This window comes from Suncus etruscus, chromosome 9 (assembly GCF_024139225.1).
Source record: "Suncus etruscus isolate mSunEtr1 chromosome 9, mSunEtr1.pri.cur, whole genome shotgun sequence".
In the NCBI taxonomy this organism is placed as follows: domain Eukaryota; kingdom Metazoa; phylum Chordata; class Mammalia; order Eulipotyphla; family Soricidae; genus Suncus; species Suncus etruscus.
In genome coordinates, this window is record NC_064856.1 from 63362659 (window position 1) to 63379299 (window position 16641).

Here is a 16641-nt window from a genome sequence, read left to right on the forward strand (position 1 = left end):
AGCATCATAACTTAGTGCTGCAAAATAAATATAGCAGCGGCAGGGAAAGGGGTGGGGGTGGGGAACAGCCTGACAAAGAAGAAAGGGAAGCAGAGAATACAGAACCTGAGAATTCAAGAAAATTGGGAATCCACCCATGCTGTGTTTGCAATGAGGTGTCACTTATTAGCTTTCTCGAATCTTAGCTTCTTCAAAAAGTAACCAATGATCTTTCTTTCTATTATCATTAGTGGGAGCAAATGATAAACATTTATGAGAGCTTCCAGAACAGAACTTTTACGTATTATATAAAATATATCCCTCAAGTTTTGACTCATTTCTTCATTCAGTAATATACATACTAGTGTTTGCATGGAGATGCCAGGAAAACTTAAGAATCAAAGTCTCACTTACATAAAGGCAAACATCAAAGTACTCTGCTCTTCTTAGGCTTAGAGTACAGTTCTGCAAGAAGGCTGGATTTTTTTTTCTTTGTAATGTATGTGCTTTTACTTTACTTGGAGAGGAGGGGATGGGGGCTGTTCCACACCCAGAGGTAGTCAGGACTTACTTGTTGTTGGTTCTGTGCTCAGAAGACCATGTGGGGTGCTGATGATTGAACCTGATTTGGGTGCATGATAGGCATACACCTTAACTCCTCTACTGTCTGTCCAGCTCCAAAAGTTCTTAAAATCCTACCACTTTAGACTGTGAAACATACAACCTCTCACCACTTGCTTAAGAAAAAGAGGGTTCCAGGAGTGAGACAGAGACAAAGCCCTGCTTCTGAGGGCTTAGAAGGGCGTTTGTGGGCATCAGATAAAAGAGAAATATGTGCAGTGGAGAGACTCTTGCCTTAGAGAATTATGAGCTTTTTATATAATTGAGTAATTTTCTGCTTGTGTGTTATCAAAATCCAATTCCTGATGTCATCTTGTTCTACACTACACGTATGTGTAGTGCATGTGTTCATGTATGTGTTCCCCTCTGGAATACTTAAAATTCTCATGGTTAAAAAAATAAAGGCTGGAGATAATATAGCAGAAAGGGCTCTTGCCTTGAATGTGCTGACCAGGGTTTGGTTTCTGGAACCCCATATGGTCATGGAGCCCCAGAGTGATCCCTGAACTTAGAGACAGGCATAAGCCCTGAGTACCACTGGGTGTGGCCACTCCTCGCTCTCGAAAAGGCTAAGATGGGCATTTTTATACTCTACATGCTGACCTGTCATTCTTTGACTGCCTTTTCTGCAGAATGATCTGATCGGGCAGAGTTTGTTTGACTACCTGCACCCAAAAGATATTGCCAAAGTCAAGGAGCAACTCTCCTCCTCTGACACTGCACCCCGGGAGCGGCTCATTGATGCGAAAAGTGAGTGGGGATGGGAGGCTGGAGAGGTAGACCACAGGTAGGGCACTTGCTTACATTGGCTGACCTGGGTTCAATCTTCAGGATACCATATGGTCCTCTGAGTACAGCTAAGTGTGGCTCAGAAGCAGTCCCCCAAATATAAATATGGTCGGGCAGATATGGTGGGTGGTCCCTGTTTTCCCAGCACCACACATATGTGTAGAGCCAGAGTAGAGTGCACGCTGCACCCTCTTCCACACACACTGCTGTGTCCCCAGCACACGTTTGTTGCCCATGCAGAGTGGACTTATTTCTATACCTCATGTTTGGCCTTAAAGAAAAAAAAATTTTTTTTAAAGAAAAAGTGTAAATGTCCTAAGTCACTGAGAAGAAAAATAACTACTTTGATTAGCTTCATTGATTTTCAGAATTCAGAAACCCAGTGTGTGTCGCTAAGTTTCAGGGGTTCATACCAGTATGCTTTGTTCATCCTGACCTGCTCAGTCACATCTATCTGAATTGCACACATGCAGAACTCATAAAACAAAAAAATTTAAATAATGAAGTTGAATTACTTTCTTGACTTATACAGATCCTCATTAGCTTGGTTCCCCTTTAGGCTTCCTTGCACCAGTAGTGGATCTAGGGTTTCTGGTTTTTGGATCACACCTGGCAGCGCTCAGGGATTATTCCTGGCTCCATTCTCAGATATCAGATCTAGAGTTTCTATTCTGTCCCTACCCCTCAGTTTCCTGTACCCTCTTCTAGCCTCTTGTATAAGGCCCCTCCAGGCTCATGGAAAGCTGTACATACTAGTAGTTAAAGAATGTGGGCTCTGGCCCCACCATTTACAAGCTGTGAGACCCTGAGCAAATTATTATAACTGTTCTATGCCTTAGTTTCCTTATCTTAAAAATATCCTATTTCATTAGTTGTTGGGAGGATTAAATGTGCTAGTTGATTTAAAGTATGTGGAAGAGTTCCCAGCTCAGAGTAAGCATATTCTTTATCAGTGTTGGTATTCATCTTGGCCCAGCACTGTCATGACCAAGCTAGTCTCCTACTTTCAAGCACTCTGTTCTAGTTTGTGGCAGGAAATACCACTAGAGGAATCTCTCAAACCATCTTCTCAGTAAGGCACTCCTCCTCTGTCTTTGAGTACAGTACAGCTCCTGGTTCCTGTTGCTTTTTATAGCCTGGTTTTGAAATTTTATTTATGACCCAAGAAGAAAAAAAATAATGTATTTGGCCTTTAAGGCTTTCCATGTCATATAATCAGGGAGACAAAGAAAAACAGTACCGGGCCCGGAGAGATAGCACAGCAGCGTTTGCCTTGCAAGCAGCTGATCCAGGACCAAAGGTGGTTGGTTCGAATCCCGGTGTCCCATATGGTCCTCCGTGCCTGCCAGGAGCTATTTCTGAGCAGACAGCCAGGAGTAACCCCTGAGCATTGCCGGGTGTGACCCAAAAACCAAAAAAAAAAAAAAAAAAAAAAGAAAAAAAGAAAAACAGTACCTTTATAATAGGGGCATCCAGCATCAAGAAAGGATGAGTAATTCTCATGTGGGTGTAGGGATAGGCGTCATCACATAGATGACAAGTGAGGTGTGTCTGAAGAGATGAATCTATGTTTTCCAGGTAGTGAAGGGAGCAGAAGAGCAAAGGAAACCATTTGGAAGCTAGAGTGGGAGCTGAGACATGCTGCCACTTGGCTTGGTGCTTCTGGAGCAGAATACACAGTAGGGGAGGAGAAGCTGGGCCACCTAGTTCTCTGTCCATAGGGACACAGTACAGGACTTGAGTTAGGTGTTCTAAGGAAGAGCTTGGGGGAGGGGGCGCATTGTAGGGAGAGATTGTTGGAGTGAGAAGCAGGAGCCCTGAGTGGTGGTGACCACTCCTCTGGGAGTTGTGCTCACAGTAAGTATGGGCACTAGTGTCCTCAGACATGAATGTAGCCTCACATTCTATGCTGTCCTAATCTGTGTTTTTATCAGGACTAGAGGCCTAGACCACTTCCAGGGTCTCTAGTTCAGCTGGGCTAGAACACTGCACGCAATCCAGGGGATGTGGACAGTTAGCCATGGATAGAACCAAGCATGTGGTCTTCAGTGTTCAGGCAGCCACACTGAAAGTGAGAAGAAACATACATTTTAATCTTATATTTAACCCAGGAAACCTAAATTATTCTTTCAGAATGTGAAAAACTGGCCTTTGAAATGCTGTGTCTTCACACTGTCAGCTACTCTAGTCCATGTTGCACAGCTGCATAAGGCTTGTGGCTGTGATGGTGGAGAGCAAGGGTCTAGAGAGAGAACTGAGAATCTGTGAGAAGAAGGCATCTGGGTTTTGTTCAAGGCTTGCAAAAACAGGCAGTTCTGCTTTCTCCCTTTGTTTTCTTTCTTTCTTTTTTTTTTTGTTTTGGTTTTTGGTTTTTGGTTTTTGGGTCACACCCAGCAGTGCTCAGGGATTACTCCTGGCTCTACACTCAGAAATCACTCCTGGCAGGCTCAGGGATGCCGGATTCGAACCACAGTCCTTCTGCATGCAAGGCAAATGTCTTACTTCCATGCTATCTCTCCGGACCTCCCTTTGTTTTCTTGTGGCAATCCTCCTGGTCCTTTCTGCCCCTTTGTGCCCTTTTATTGGCGTTAACCAGTCCTATATTTGGGGTTATGATTAATCATTTTTAGTGAATTTTCATTCCCATTTTACAGTCCCTGTTGGACAGAGAAACTTCTGGTAGTTTTATCACCCAGAACACCTAGGCAATGGATCCCATAGTTTCATTCTGCATACTTAGATAGGTGCACTGCACCTATCCATATTATATTGAGCAAAGACCTAAACTGAGGAGAGATATTGTCTCATGTCACTTGTCGTGAGGCAAGGGTATATGGGTAGGGCATTCGCCTTGTACACTGCAGATTCAATCCTCAGCATCCCATCTCAGGTCTCTGAGCATCATTGGGAGTGATCTCTGAATATAAAGTCAGGAGTAAGCACTGAGCACCACCAGATATGGCCAAAAATAAAGAGGCAAAGCAGGAAAGAAAAGGCTTTGTGCAAGTCACACTCCCCTCCTGGCAAACACTACTCTTGGTTTATCCCATTTTGTGTATTGATTTGCAGCTGGACTTCCAGTTAAAACAGATATAACCCCTGGGCCATCCCGATTATGTTCTGGAGCACGACGTTCTTTCTTCTGTAGAATGAAGTGTAACAGGCCTTCAGTAAAGGTTGAAGACAAGGATTTCCCCTCCACCTGCTCAAAGAAAAAAGGTAACCATTGAACAATCCTTCAGCATCCTCATAAGGCACTGATGGCATTCTCAGTGCTTCCTGTTTTGTCAGAATAGTGGGTGCCCAGGCTGCAGACATCAGTACACCCTCTAGGATAGAACTGGGAAGTCCTGGTGGTTGTCACCATGACTGAAATGACTAGGGAAGCTCCTTGATTGAACTTGTTCTGCCTTCACTGGGAAAGTCCACTGTCAGCCACAGTTCCATCTGCTCCATCTGCCCAATACCAACCTACTGACACCCACTGACACCCACTGCATGTGCCAATGACCCACCAACAGGTTGCTAAATATTCTAGACGTTTTAGTTCCATCCTGAAGTGTTCTCTTCCTTAGATTTCTATCAAAACGTATTTTTGTCTTTACCACGTTGGCCACACCAGGCCCTCTTCCTGACAATTTTTATGACTTTTGCTCTTCTGTTCCAGCTTTAGCCCTCCTCCTGGCTGATTTTATGGCCTTTCCTCTTTTGTTCCAGCTTCAGCTCCTTTTTACAAGAGTAGAAAAACTGGAGACTCAATCTCTATAGAGTGTCCACCATTCCCTATGCTTTCACTGCTATGGATAGGAAGGGAGCCTGCAAGTTTCTATTTCTAGCACAGATTTCTATCTTGAACTCCAAATCCATAAATGAATGGCTTCTGAAACCTACCTGCTTTTCTGCCTCCGGGGTATCTTAAACATGACACAGTGAAAATCATCACTTGAGTTCTACTTTGAAGGATACCATCATCCACCCAGTTGGGTCCATTAGAAGCCTGGAAGGAGACCTCTCCCCAATTTTTCCCTACACTTTTACTTTATTAGGGTTAGGAGTTGTACTATAATGCTTCTCAGTCATGCTGCTTCTTTCCTGTGCCTTGAACCATTCCTTCCTATCCAGAGCCTAAGTACAGGCTTGCACCTCTGTTTGGAATTTATCTCCCTTCCCCCCAGCTCATCCTTAAAAGTTTTCCATCCCTTGGACTCCAGGTTTCACTCTGGCCCTTTCCTATAGTTGCAGTTATAAGGTTATGTGTGAGGGAGGGTTTGGTTAAAGTCTGGTATCATATGATAACAGTCCTATCCCAGAAGCAAACCATGCCACCTTTACTGCTCCCTCTGTGCAGCCTGCCATGTTGCAGTCCCTTTGACTTCAGTATGTTTGTCTTTCTAGGCTCCAAGAGCATCCAATTCAAAATCTGAGTTTGCTCTTTTTTCCCCCTAAATACCTTGAGAAACTCTCCATTTTCTCAGGACAAGGAGAAAGGTAAAGGTGCTTGGCTGGCACACAACTGACCCAAATTTGATCCACAGATAGTCCTGTGAGTCCTGCCAGGAGGACAGAGCCAGTTGCGCACAGAGCCAGGAGTAAGCCCTGAGCTTTCCCAGGTGTGGCCAGAATTTTTAAATTAAAAAAAAAATACAACTTTTTATTCCCTCAGTAAAAATGATAGATATATTTATTATCAAATGATCTAATACCCTATAATCCACTCTGATCTACTTTCCAAATCTTTCATGCATCCAGTACATGTTCTCTAGACTCACCATTATCCCACTGCCCCACTTTTCCTGGGCTCCCATCCTCTCTGGACTAATTGCACACATCCTTGGATATGTCCTTGGACTGTAACTTGCTTTGTTAAGTACATGATTGGGTAATAGTTTTATTTTTATCTTCTCTCACTAGATACCCAGATAAATAATAAGTACTCTGTTTTGTTGTTGTTTTTGACTATCCCCATAATCCTAGGCCACCTATATACTTCTGTGTCCAAAGCTGCACTGACATTAACCATGGACTTTGCTTTCCAGCAGATCGAAAAAGTTTCTGCACAATCCATAGCACAGGCTATCTGAAAAGCTGGCCACCCACAAAAATGGGTCTGGATGAAGATAATGAACCTGACAATGAGGGCTGTAATCTTAGCTGCCTTGTCGCCATTGGACGGCTACATTCTCATGTGGTTCCACAGCCAGTCAATGGGGAAATCAGGGTGAAGTCTATGGAATATGTTTCTCGGCACGCCATAGATGGGAAGTTTGTTTTTGTAGACCAGAGGTAAGAGCCTTCACAGTGCCCTAGAATAATACTAGTTTTTATCCATGAGCAAAGAAAAAAAACTGATAAGGACTACCTATTGACTGTCTCAGAGAGAGAATAGTGACCTCTGCTAAAAATATGAGATCCAGGAGAATGTTTTTCATAAACACAGAGGTTTTCTCTGTCATTCTTTGGCATGTCAAAACTTACATTTGTTTAGTGGCCATTACTGGGCCATAACTGGGCTGAATGAAATGTCCTAGGGCCTCCATGGTCAACCTATGGCACGCGTGCCAGCAGTGGCACGCGAAGGCCTTGCAGCTGGCACACAGGAAGGGCGCTGCAATTAAGATATGAGGCGCAGCAGGAGGCAAGTGTGCTGGTGTCTCCTTTGCAGCTCACCTGGCAACAGGGCCAGACTGGCCATTGGAAGGACTGGGCATTGTGCGGCAATTTGGGCACTTGAGCTCAAAAAGGTTAGCCATCACTGTCCTAGGGCATTGAGTTTCTAAAATATAAGATATGGAACAGAAAACATAATCTGAACCTGTCTAAAAACAGTTGTCAATGATAACTCATATATTCACTTAAATTTCAATTAAAGATGTAATTTCTTGGGGCCTTTGTGATAGTACAGAGGGTAGAGCATTTTCCTTGCATGCATGGGGCCAAACCAGGTTCAATCCTTGATATCCCATATGGTCCCCTAAGACCCTCAGGAGTGAATCCTGAGCATAAAGCCAGGAGTAACTCCTGAGTACCATCTGGTATGGCCCCCTCTCAGAAACCCCCCCAAAATATAATTTCCCAGATAGTTAGCCATATTTTAAGGACTTAGTAAACTACCTGTTGCTTATGGTCCATGCAAGGTAATTTCTGTCATGGCAGAAAATTCTTTTGGATGCACTAGTCTAGTCCAGTCCTGTTTGGGGTGAATGAGGAGCTTACACTCAGCCTCATTACCCTTCAAGGACTCATCAACTAATTGGTAGTCTCGAAATTCCCACTGTTCTCTGCTGTCTCTCTAAAGGTACTCCCATAAAGGGCCAGAGAGAGTTCAGCAAGTAGGTGCATGCCTTGAATGCCACCTACCTGGATTTGATCCCTGGAACCCCATAGGGGTTACTGAGCATGTCGGGATTGGGAACAGAGCCTTAAACTTATACTTTTTCTGATACTTGAGATAGCCATTTTTACTTTTTTGAAAGATATTTTTATTTATGTTTTAAATTTGCCACTTTTCAAGGTCCTTGTGGTCCTGTTGTAATGGAATATATTTGATTATCCTTAGACAAAGTGATTAATAAAAGGAGAGGCTTAGCTGGAGTTTACATTTCCACTGCATCTTTATACTCACTACTTTTAAGTCTCCTAGAATTGCATTTGTGACAATAGTTCCTTTGACAGCTTCTTTGTTTAATTCTATTACCTCAATTCAATTTAGTCACATAGGGGAAAATACACCTGAGGAAGTGTTGACCTTCTTCTCACTAAGAGAAGGGCTCATCTGCTACAGAGATATTACTCATAATCTGAATTTGTTCTTCCTTCCTTCCTTCCTTCCTTCCTTCCTTCCTTCCTTCCTTCCTTCCTTCCTTCCTTCCTTCCTTCCTTCCTTCCTTCCTTCCTTCCTTCCTTCTTCCCTCCCTCCTTTCCTTCCTCCCCCCTCCCTCCTTCCTTCCTTCCTTCCTTCCTTCCTTCCTTCCTTCCTTCCTTCCTTCCTTCCTTCCTTCCTTCCTTCCTTCCTTCCTTCCTTCCTTCCTTCCTTCCTTCAATAACTTCCCTTTATTTTTAGGGCAACAGCTATTTTGGCATATTTACCACAAGAACTTCTAGGCACGTCATGTTATGAATATTTTCACCAAGATGACATAGGACATCTTGCAGATTGTCATAGGCAAGGTAAGCTGGGCCATAAAAATATATTTGCAAATATTTCCCTGCTTCTGTTAATAACTCTCTGAATAGCTTTCCAGAAAAATGAGAGTCCTACACTGTCTTCTTTATTTCCCTCTTGTCTAAAGATACAGCCACATGGGCCAGAGTGATAGCAGAGCAGGTAGGGCATTTGCCTTGTATTCAGATGACCCTAGTTTGATCCCCTGCATCCCATATGGTCCCCTGAGTACTACCAGGAGTAATTTCTGAGTGCAGAACCAAGAGTAACCCCTCAGTGCTACAGGGTTTGACCCCCCTCAAAAAAAAAAAAAGGATACAGCTACATATGTATGTATGTAGCCTTCTATAAGAGAAGTCATTGACCTTTCTTTAGTCCTTCCTGTACCCAGACTTTTTCATCTCAGACTTGATTTTTCCAGAGAGACCCCTTTCTGCCATCGTCACAGCTGTAACCTTTTTCAAGCTCTTGGACCCACCTGACCATTTAACAGACATCTAACAGGCATCCCCATTCCATCCCATCCAGTCCATCTTTACCTCATCTATAAAACATCCTACCTGTGTAAAGCATGCTACCCTTAGACTCAGGCCCAAATGCCTTTGGTGAGTATCTAAGATCCTGCATTTCCTTGCTTCTACCTTCCTTCTCATTTCCACCAATCATCCACTCATCTCCTACTTGTTTTCCATCTCCAAAGGTTTCTTGTTCTTGCCACATCAAACACCACCATTCCTACTACTGCTGAGATTTCCCTCCTGTCTTGTGCAGGACCTGTACTCATCCTTTACTTCCTCTGCCTTCCTGCCTTCTCAGGGTGCAGGATATAAGGTGGCACATGGAAATACAGGTTACATTGGTTACATGAAAGAATTTAGTTTGAATAGTTGAGAAATCTCTGAATCCCATGTCCTAGGAATGCCAAACTTCCTTCAGATATTATGATGGCATAGAATAGGACTTATTTTAAATAGTGCCTTTTCATTTGTTCTTTCATAGTAGCTCCCAGTTTATCTGTCTAGAATGCATCCAATTATTGCCTACAACTTCCTGGATTGCATTCATTCTATATACTCAGATAAATAGTGACAGGTTCACAAATTAATCTGAAGGCTCTGAAACCAACCCCCAGAAACCTTATGTTCTGAAGTTCCCACTGCCTTCCTGCATTAAAAAATGAAAATGTCTTGCCTGAGTGTGCTTGGAATTTGGTTAATTTAATACATGAATCTGAGGAATTGTAATTTCTTTATATTTTTAGTTTTACAGACAAGAGAAAAGATTACGACTAATTGCTATAAATTTAAAATCAAAGACGGTTCTTTCATCACACTACGGAGTCGCTGGTTCAGTTTCATGAACCCTTGGACCAAGGAAGTAGAATACATCGTCTCCACCAATACTGTTGTTTTGTAAGCACTTTTCCCTATATCAGATATTCCCCTAAATCAATAAGAAATACTTTGGGTGCTTTATCTCGGAAAGGGGTACAGATAGTGATCAGTCTCACATCCCTTAAAGCTAACTTGCTAATAGCCTGTGAAACCTCAGGACTATAAACAGAAGGGCTGTTAACAGAAGACATTCTTAAGTTTCATACCACAGAGGTGGCTGGCCTGTGGAATTGCTCCTTGAAAGAGCCTCCCTGCTTTCCCAGGAACATAGTCAGCTTTTGAGCTTTGACAGCCTTGCTCTCTGGGCAACCACAGGTCCTGCTCTAGAGGAAAAGGTTGGCAACCCCATGAAGGTACACGAACATGCCTGCTCCTGTTAGCCTTGACTGAGGTTGGGTTGGTGTCTGCAGCTCCAAGCAGGTAACCCAAACACTGGCTGACAGAATGTTGCCTCAGAGACTGCCACCAGAGGGGTAGCAGAGCAAGAAAGGCTCCTATTTGACCAGGACTGGCTGTGGGAGGTGGTGCACTGCTGCAGCCACACCTGCGCAGGACTGTCCTACACAAATTGGAAGACCCAGCAGGCAGTGAAGCTACTGCTTGGGACACTGTCCATTGTGTCCTCCAGTGGTGAGGAGACTGCTCAGCCATGTGGACAGCAGACATCTGGACGAGGGGGAAAGGTACATGATTCTAAGTGGGTCTGATTCATGTTTCCTTCTTTCTGGGATGTTCATAGAGCTAATGTCCTGGAAGGCGGAGATCCCAGCTTCCCGCAGCTCACAGTGTCCCCCCACAGCATGGACAACATGCTGCCCACTGGAGAAGGTAACTGTTGCCATGAGAAGCTGTTTATGGCCAATTAAATCTCCCCTCAGCTTTTTGGTGTGTGTGTGGGGGGTGAGGGTGGGTTGGGACCATATCCAGTGGTGTTCAGGGGTTACTCCTGGTTCTGAGCTCTGGAATTAGTCCTAGTGGTGCTTGGGTTGGGGGAACCATATGGGATGCTGGAGATTGAACCCAGGTTGACTGCATACAAAACAAACACCCTACCCACTATACTATTATTCCAGCTCTTTCTGCCAACACTGGTACCGCCCCCACCACCACCATATTGTGTAGATAACAAGGGAAGTGTCGAGGGGCTGAGCACCAAGGATACTGGCAGCTTGCTTCCAGGGAGCTGGAATACCTGGAAGGTGCTGGATCCCAGAAGGCATTTGCAGTAGCACACCAGTTGCTGCTCTGGTGCCAACCTCCCCTTGCTGTGTGGAGGCTGGGATATCAGGTGATATTTGAGGGATAGTCACTCAACCATGGTGGGAGAAGAGTGTCTGTCAGCACTAAGGTGTGTACCATACCCAATGGGGCTCTGACCTGGTGCTCAACCCCAAACCCCTATACCTGCACTTGATACTCAGCCTTTCTTGGGGCTGCTCTATTTGATCCAATCTTCCTCAGTCAGCGACTTTGACATCTAGTCTCTCTCCTGAGCTCCAGCTCTGTCTTTATAACTGCTTCCTGGAGTCCCAGAGGTGTCTGATTTAGCAAATCCAAAGCTAGCTTATGCACATTCTCTTTCTTCCTCTTCTCTTTCTCTCTCATTAAGTCAGGCCAAGAGATCTGGACTCTTGCCTCCCTCCTGATGAATCATGAATCTCTACCCCTTCCCTTGCCATCACTGCTCTGCTTCCCTTCATCTGTTGCTGTGATCACTGCAGATATCTGGCAATCCTGGTATCTTATCCTACTCCCATTTCGAGTTCCTTCTTCACGCAATGAGCTTTCTCATAACCCCCACACAAGCCTGTGCCTTTTCTCTGTAAAATCCTTTGATCCTCCTGTCCCTTTTACATTCATTGCCATGCGAATCAAGACCTCTGCTTCATCTGCCACACCCTCATGGTCATGGTTGGTTGTTATTGCAGTCCCTGGCACTTTGTCTTGCCTCAGCCCTTGCCTATGTTGGTGGCTGTGGCTGGAATACTTTTCTCTTTGTTTCTGACTAATTTGTTTCTTTCTCAAGATTGGCTTAGAGTCCTACTCTTCAAGGAAGCTGCTCCTGGCCCTGGATGAGTTGGGTGCCTCATTGGGTGTCAGACATTTCACAATGCTACAGCCCATCTCCTTCTTGTCTGTATTTCTGTTAGACTGTGAGCTCCTTGCAGGCAACATGCAGACTCTCCCATTGCTCAGCACAGTGGTTTTCAGTAGTAACTGGATGTTGAGTGATGAGAGAAGTTAGTTCCATTCGAACATTAGAACTTCAAGTGTTTGGGGGATGAACTGGTTGTAGTTTAACCTGTGATAGCATTTCTTCAATTTTCCCCTTTCCCACTCTCATGTTCCTTTGTTACAGGTGGTCCAAAGAGAACCCACCCTACTGTTCCAGGAATTCCAGGAGGAACCAGGGCTGGGGCAGGAAAAATTGGTCGAATGATTGCTGAGGAAATTATGGAAATCCATAGGCAAGTGATCTCTTCTGGCTGTACCTTAAACCAGTGATTCTCAACCCAGAGCACTTTGGGCCCTCTCCTCCAGCTCCCATCTCCCCACCAAGGAATGTTTTATAACATCTGGGACTTAATTTGTAAAAACTAGGTGTAGATTGCTATTTGACATCTAGCAAAGAGAGAAAACATGTTCCTTGCTAAATATCCTGCAGTATGCAGGCCAGTCTGCCCACTACTCCACTGCTAACAAAGAATCATCCAGACCAGCATCAGCAGTGCTGAAATTGAGGGTATCACATGAATCTGCTCCTGTTAATGCCTTAGAGAAGCTAAACCTAAATAGTCTAATGCTGGGCAGAATTTCTTTGGGGAGCTCAACTTTATGGCTTCTTATGTGACTCAAGGAGCTTCCAGTGAAGCTGGTTGAACAGTTATACTCATGCTGCAGGAGCAAAGCTGTGAGCTGCAGTGAACAGGCCCTTAACCAAACATTCATCTTCTTCCAGAGAGCTGCCTAGGGCTAGTAATAGAGACCAAGCCATATCAGCTAGTCATACCTTTCCCTTTCTTCTTTCCACATTAAAAAAAAAAAAAAGTGTACTTGAGCCCCTATTCACTTGGCTGTATTTGAGTTTTCTTACCTTCTTGGTTTGTTGATGTAAGCCATAAGAGAGAGAGGCAGTATCTCTGAGGAATGCTTTAGAATTAAACAGGAACTCAGGAAATTTCCTAGAATGGGATGAGCACTCTAAACTTAATCTACCTCTTGAGACAGAAGCAGATATAATAAGTCCTTTTAAATTTAGGGGAGAGGGAAAGTATTCAACTTCCTAGAAATGCAGACATAAGAGTAAATCACAGGAAAGAGAACATATCCCCCTGAATTGGTTCTCTCAGGTAACTGGCGGCTGATTTTTTTCCAATTGCCCATAGAAAGCCTCTTATCCAGGTGGGTTGTAGCCTGTTCCTGCCCCGCTGGAATGATAGAACAGACTGCTTGTGTCTGCCTCAGACAGATGAAGGGGTGTAGGCAGAGAGGATCAGGTTCTGTCCAGGAACTATATATACCAGTGCTTACCAACCAGCCAACAATATAACATGTTCTCATCTCTTTGCAAAGTATATTCTTTTGTTTTTGTTTTTGTTTTTGGGCCACATCCGGCAGTGCTCAGGGGTGACTCCTGGCTGTCTGCTCAGAAATAGCTCCTGGAAGGCACGGGGGACCATATGGGACACCCGGATTCGAACCAACCACCTTTGGTCCTGGATTGGCTGCTTGCAAGGCAAACAACACTGTGCTATCTCTCCGGGCCCGCAAAGTATATTCTTTATGATAAAAAAAGGAGCATTCCTGAGCAAGCAGGGGAGAAAGGGCAAGAAGATGGCCTGGACTGGAGTTTGCGATGGCATGGGATTTCCTCTTTGAGGCATGATCACAGTTTAAAAGGCAGCTGCCTAGGCTAATGGCCACGAAGCTACCATGGAAGATTCTAAGAATCATAAGTGATGCTGAACTGTTTCTATTGAGAATAAAGCAGAAACACATATATTGTAGCACACTGAGCAGGCACTCAAAGTGGTGAGTTAATGTAAGCATTGTCTGAAGTTGAGTAGGAATAGGAAGAGATGAAGGTGACTATACTTAATACCCAGGACTGCTATCTACTCCATGAATATCCTAAGACCTAGATTTAAGGATAAAATGACAATGAAAAGGCAATCCCAAAATGAGGATCCTGTCAAACTGGTTTTATTATGTTTTTATCTAGGGAAAGGTGAAACATTAATTCAGCAGTTTCTTGGTAACCATTAGTAGCCTCTGGGTGTGCTCAATATATTGTATAGAGAGCTGTACTCTTCCTTGAAGGAGTTTATAAACTTGTTCACTCACCAGTCTACAGAACAAGTCAGAAACAACCAAGAGCTAAAGGACTTCTAGAGTAGATGAGGGATCCCAGGCTGACCAACAAGCTGTATTCGTCCATATAGGAGCCAGGAACCTGCTGCTCACACAACTGGCACCCAATTCTAATTTCTTTGCCAAACCATAATTTCCTTTTCTTGGGTCCTTCAGCCTCACAAGAATTTACATGCATTTGTAATTCTTTTTTTCCCCTCTATAAAAACTTATGCTAAGAAAATTTCTTTTTCTTTCTTTTTTTTTTTTTTTTGGCGGAGAAAGACCTGGACCCAATTTTTCCCATACCCTATTGCCTTAGAAGATGACATTAACAAAAACCAGTTAGTGCTGCTGCTGCTGCTCATGATGACTTAATAGCTATGTATAAGTCATCCTAGCATCCTCTGTCACTTAAGGGAATTAACTAAACAGCGTTTGTAGGTAAAAGGAGAAAGCATTCTCTGAGGATTCTAGTACATGGTAGTTAAAATAAGAAGCTGAACTTCTATCTTCTCCAATCTAAAAACCTCTATTCTATGAGGATATAAAAACTGGTCACTTGAAATTCACCAATCTGAAATGGAAACCCTTTTTGAAGGGCTTTGTCAATGACCCCTTAATCAGCTCCCTATAGTATAAACATAGTTTTCACTTGACTTTTTTATACTTTTATTGAAACACAGCCATGCCAATCATTTCTATATATTGGCAGAGCTGAGACTATATATCTATTATATATTATAAATAATATAGCCTCCCTAGCCTAAAATACATAGGCTATATTTCTTTTATAGAAAATGGTTGTCGAAAAAAAATGGTTGTCCATTCCTAGTCCACATCTTCATCCCTCAACAAACCTAGACCTACTGGGGCACAGGGGCAAGGAAAGACAAAAATGTAGTTAACTCCTTTTTTCTTTGACAGGATAAGAGGGTCATCGCCTTCCAGCTGTGGCTCCAGCCCGCTGAACATCACAAGTACACCTCCCCCTGATGCCTCTTCTCCAGGAGGCAAGAGGGTAAGGCTGCTGAACCTTAGACTAAGGAATACCTCTCATTTAAAAGGCTTCTTACCAAACTTTTTGAAATATTGAGAGTGTGAGTATATTCAGTTGTGGTTGCCAAAACAAGCTGGGACTCCTTTTGCTCAGAGTAAAGTCATTAGTAAAGGCTCCGTACAAAAGTACAAAAGTATACTGGTGGGTCTATGGAGACTTGGCAACCTTGAAATTTATTCAGTTTGAGTGGAGGAAGGCAGAGAGCAATTGTTCTAAGGAATGGAGAACTATTTTTATATTGCAACGAGGGAACAATTCAAGAGCAACCATGGAGAGAACCGATGAGCTGCTCACATAGAAGATTAGTTCTTGGGGCCAGAGAGATAGTGTAATACAGTAGGGTAGGACACTTGCCTTGCACACAGCAGACTGGATCCAATTCCTGGCACCACATGTGGACCCTTAGCCCCTCCAGGAGTGATCCCTGAGCAGAGAACCAGGACTAAGTCCTGAGTACTTCCAGGTGTGCCCCCTCCAAAAAAACCCAGAAAACTATTTTTTTTTGCCAGGCATTTTCAATGAAAAAATAGTGCCTATTGAATATATTAGAAAGGCAGTACCAGGGGCTGGAGAGATAGCATAGTGGTAGGGCATTTGTCTTACACGCAGCCACTCCAGGATGAATGGTGGTTCGAATCCTGGCATCTGATATGGTCCCCATACCTGCCAGAAGTGATTTTCTGCGTGCAGAGCCAGGAGTAAACCCTGAGTGCCATCAGGTGTGACCCAAAAACAAACAAACAAAAAGGCAGTACCACCAGAAATGCTTTAGAAAGGCTAGATATGCTTTTGGAAATAACAAATACACTGGAATAACGCAGGAATTGTTGCCATGGTATTCTCTGATATGACTGCATTAGATTTGGTGGGGTGGGAGGGCCACACCTGGCGGCGCTCAGGTTACTTCTGGCTCTGTGATCAGAAATTGCTCCTGGCAGACTTAGGGGACCATATGGATGCTGGGAATGGAACCCAGATCTGTGTTGAGTTGGCTGCATGCACGGAAAATGCCCTACCACTGTGCTATCTCTCGGGTCCCAATATACCTCATTGGACAGAAGTAATTTATCGCTAGTTCCCATGAAGAACTGCATAGAAGACTTTTTCTTTTTTTTTTTTTTTTTTTTTTTTTGGTTTTTGGGCCACACCCGGTGATGCTCAGGGGTTACTCCTGGCTATGCACTCAGAAGTCGCTCCTGGCTTGGGGGACCATATGGGACACCGGGGGATCGAACCGCGGTCCGTCCTAGGCTAGCGCAGGCAAGGCAGACACCTTACCTCTAGCG

At 43.9% G+C, this 16641-nt stretch overlaps 2 protein-coding genes across 4 annotated transcripts in view; one reads left to right on the forward strand and one right to left on the reverse strand.

Annotated features, from left to right (window-relative positions):
* The window catches only part of LOC126018963 (40S ribosomal protein S4, X isoform-like), a 965922-nt gene that overhangs the window by 525530 nt on the left and 423751 nt on the right, over positions 1 to 16641 (reverse strand). The window lies entirely within an intron of this gene.
* The window catches only part of BMAL1 (basic helix-loop-helix ARNT like 1), a 120416-nt gene that overhangs the window by 94484 nt on the left and 9291 nt on the right, over positions 1 to 16641 (forward strand). Inside the window, exons 11-18 of the mRNA XM_049781121.1 lie at positions 1233 to 1350; positions 4459 to 4608; positions 6426 to 6672; positions 8450 to 8556; positions 9813 to 9963; positions 10685 to 10773; positions 12305 to 12413; positions 15223 to 15316. Coding sequence (XP_049637078.1) covers positions 1233 to 1350; positions 4459 to 4608; positions 6426 to 6672; positions 8450 to 8556; positions 9813 to 9963; positions 10685 to 10773; positions 12305 to 12413; positions 15223 to 15316 — 1065 coding nt within the window. The remainder of the gene's footprint in view (positions 1 to 1232; positions 1351 to 4458; positions 4609 to 6425; positions 6673 to 8449; positions 8557 to 9812; positions 9964 to 10684; positions 10774 to 12304; positions 12414 to 15222; positions 15317 to 16641) is intronic.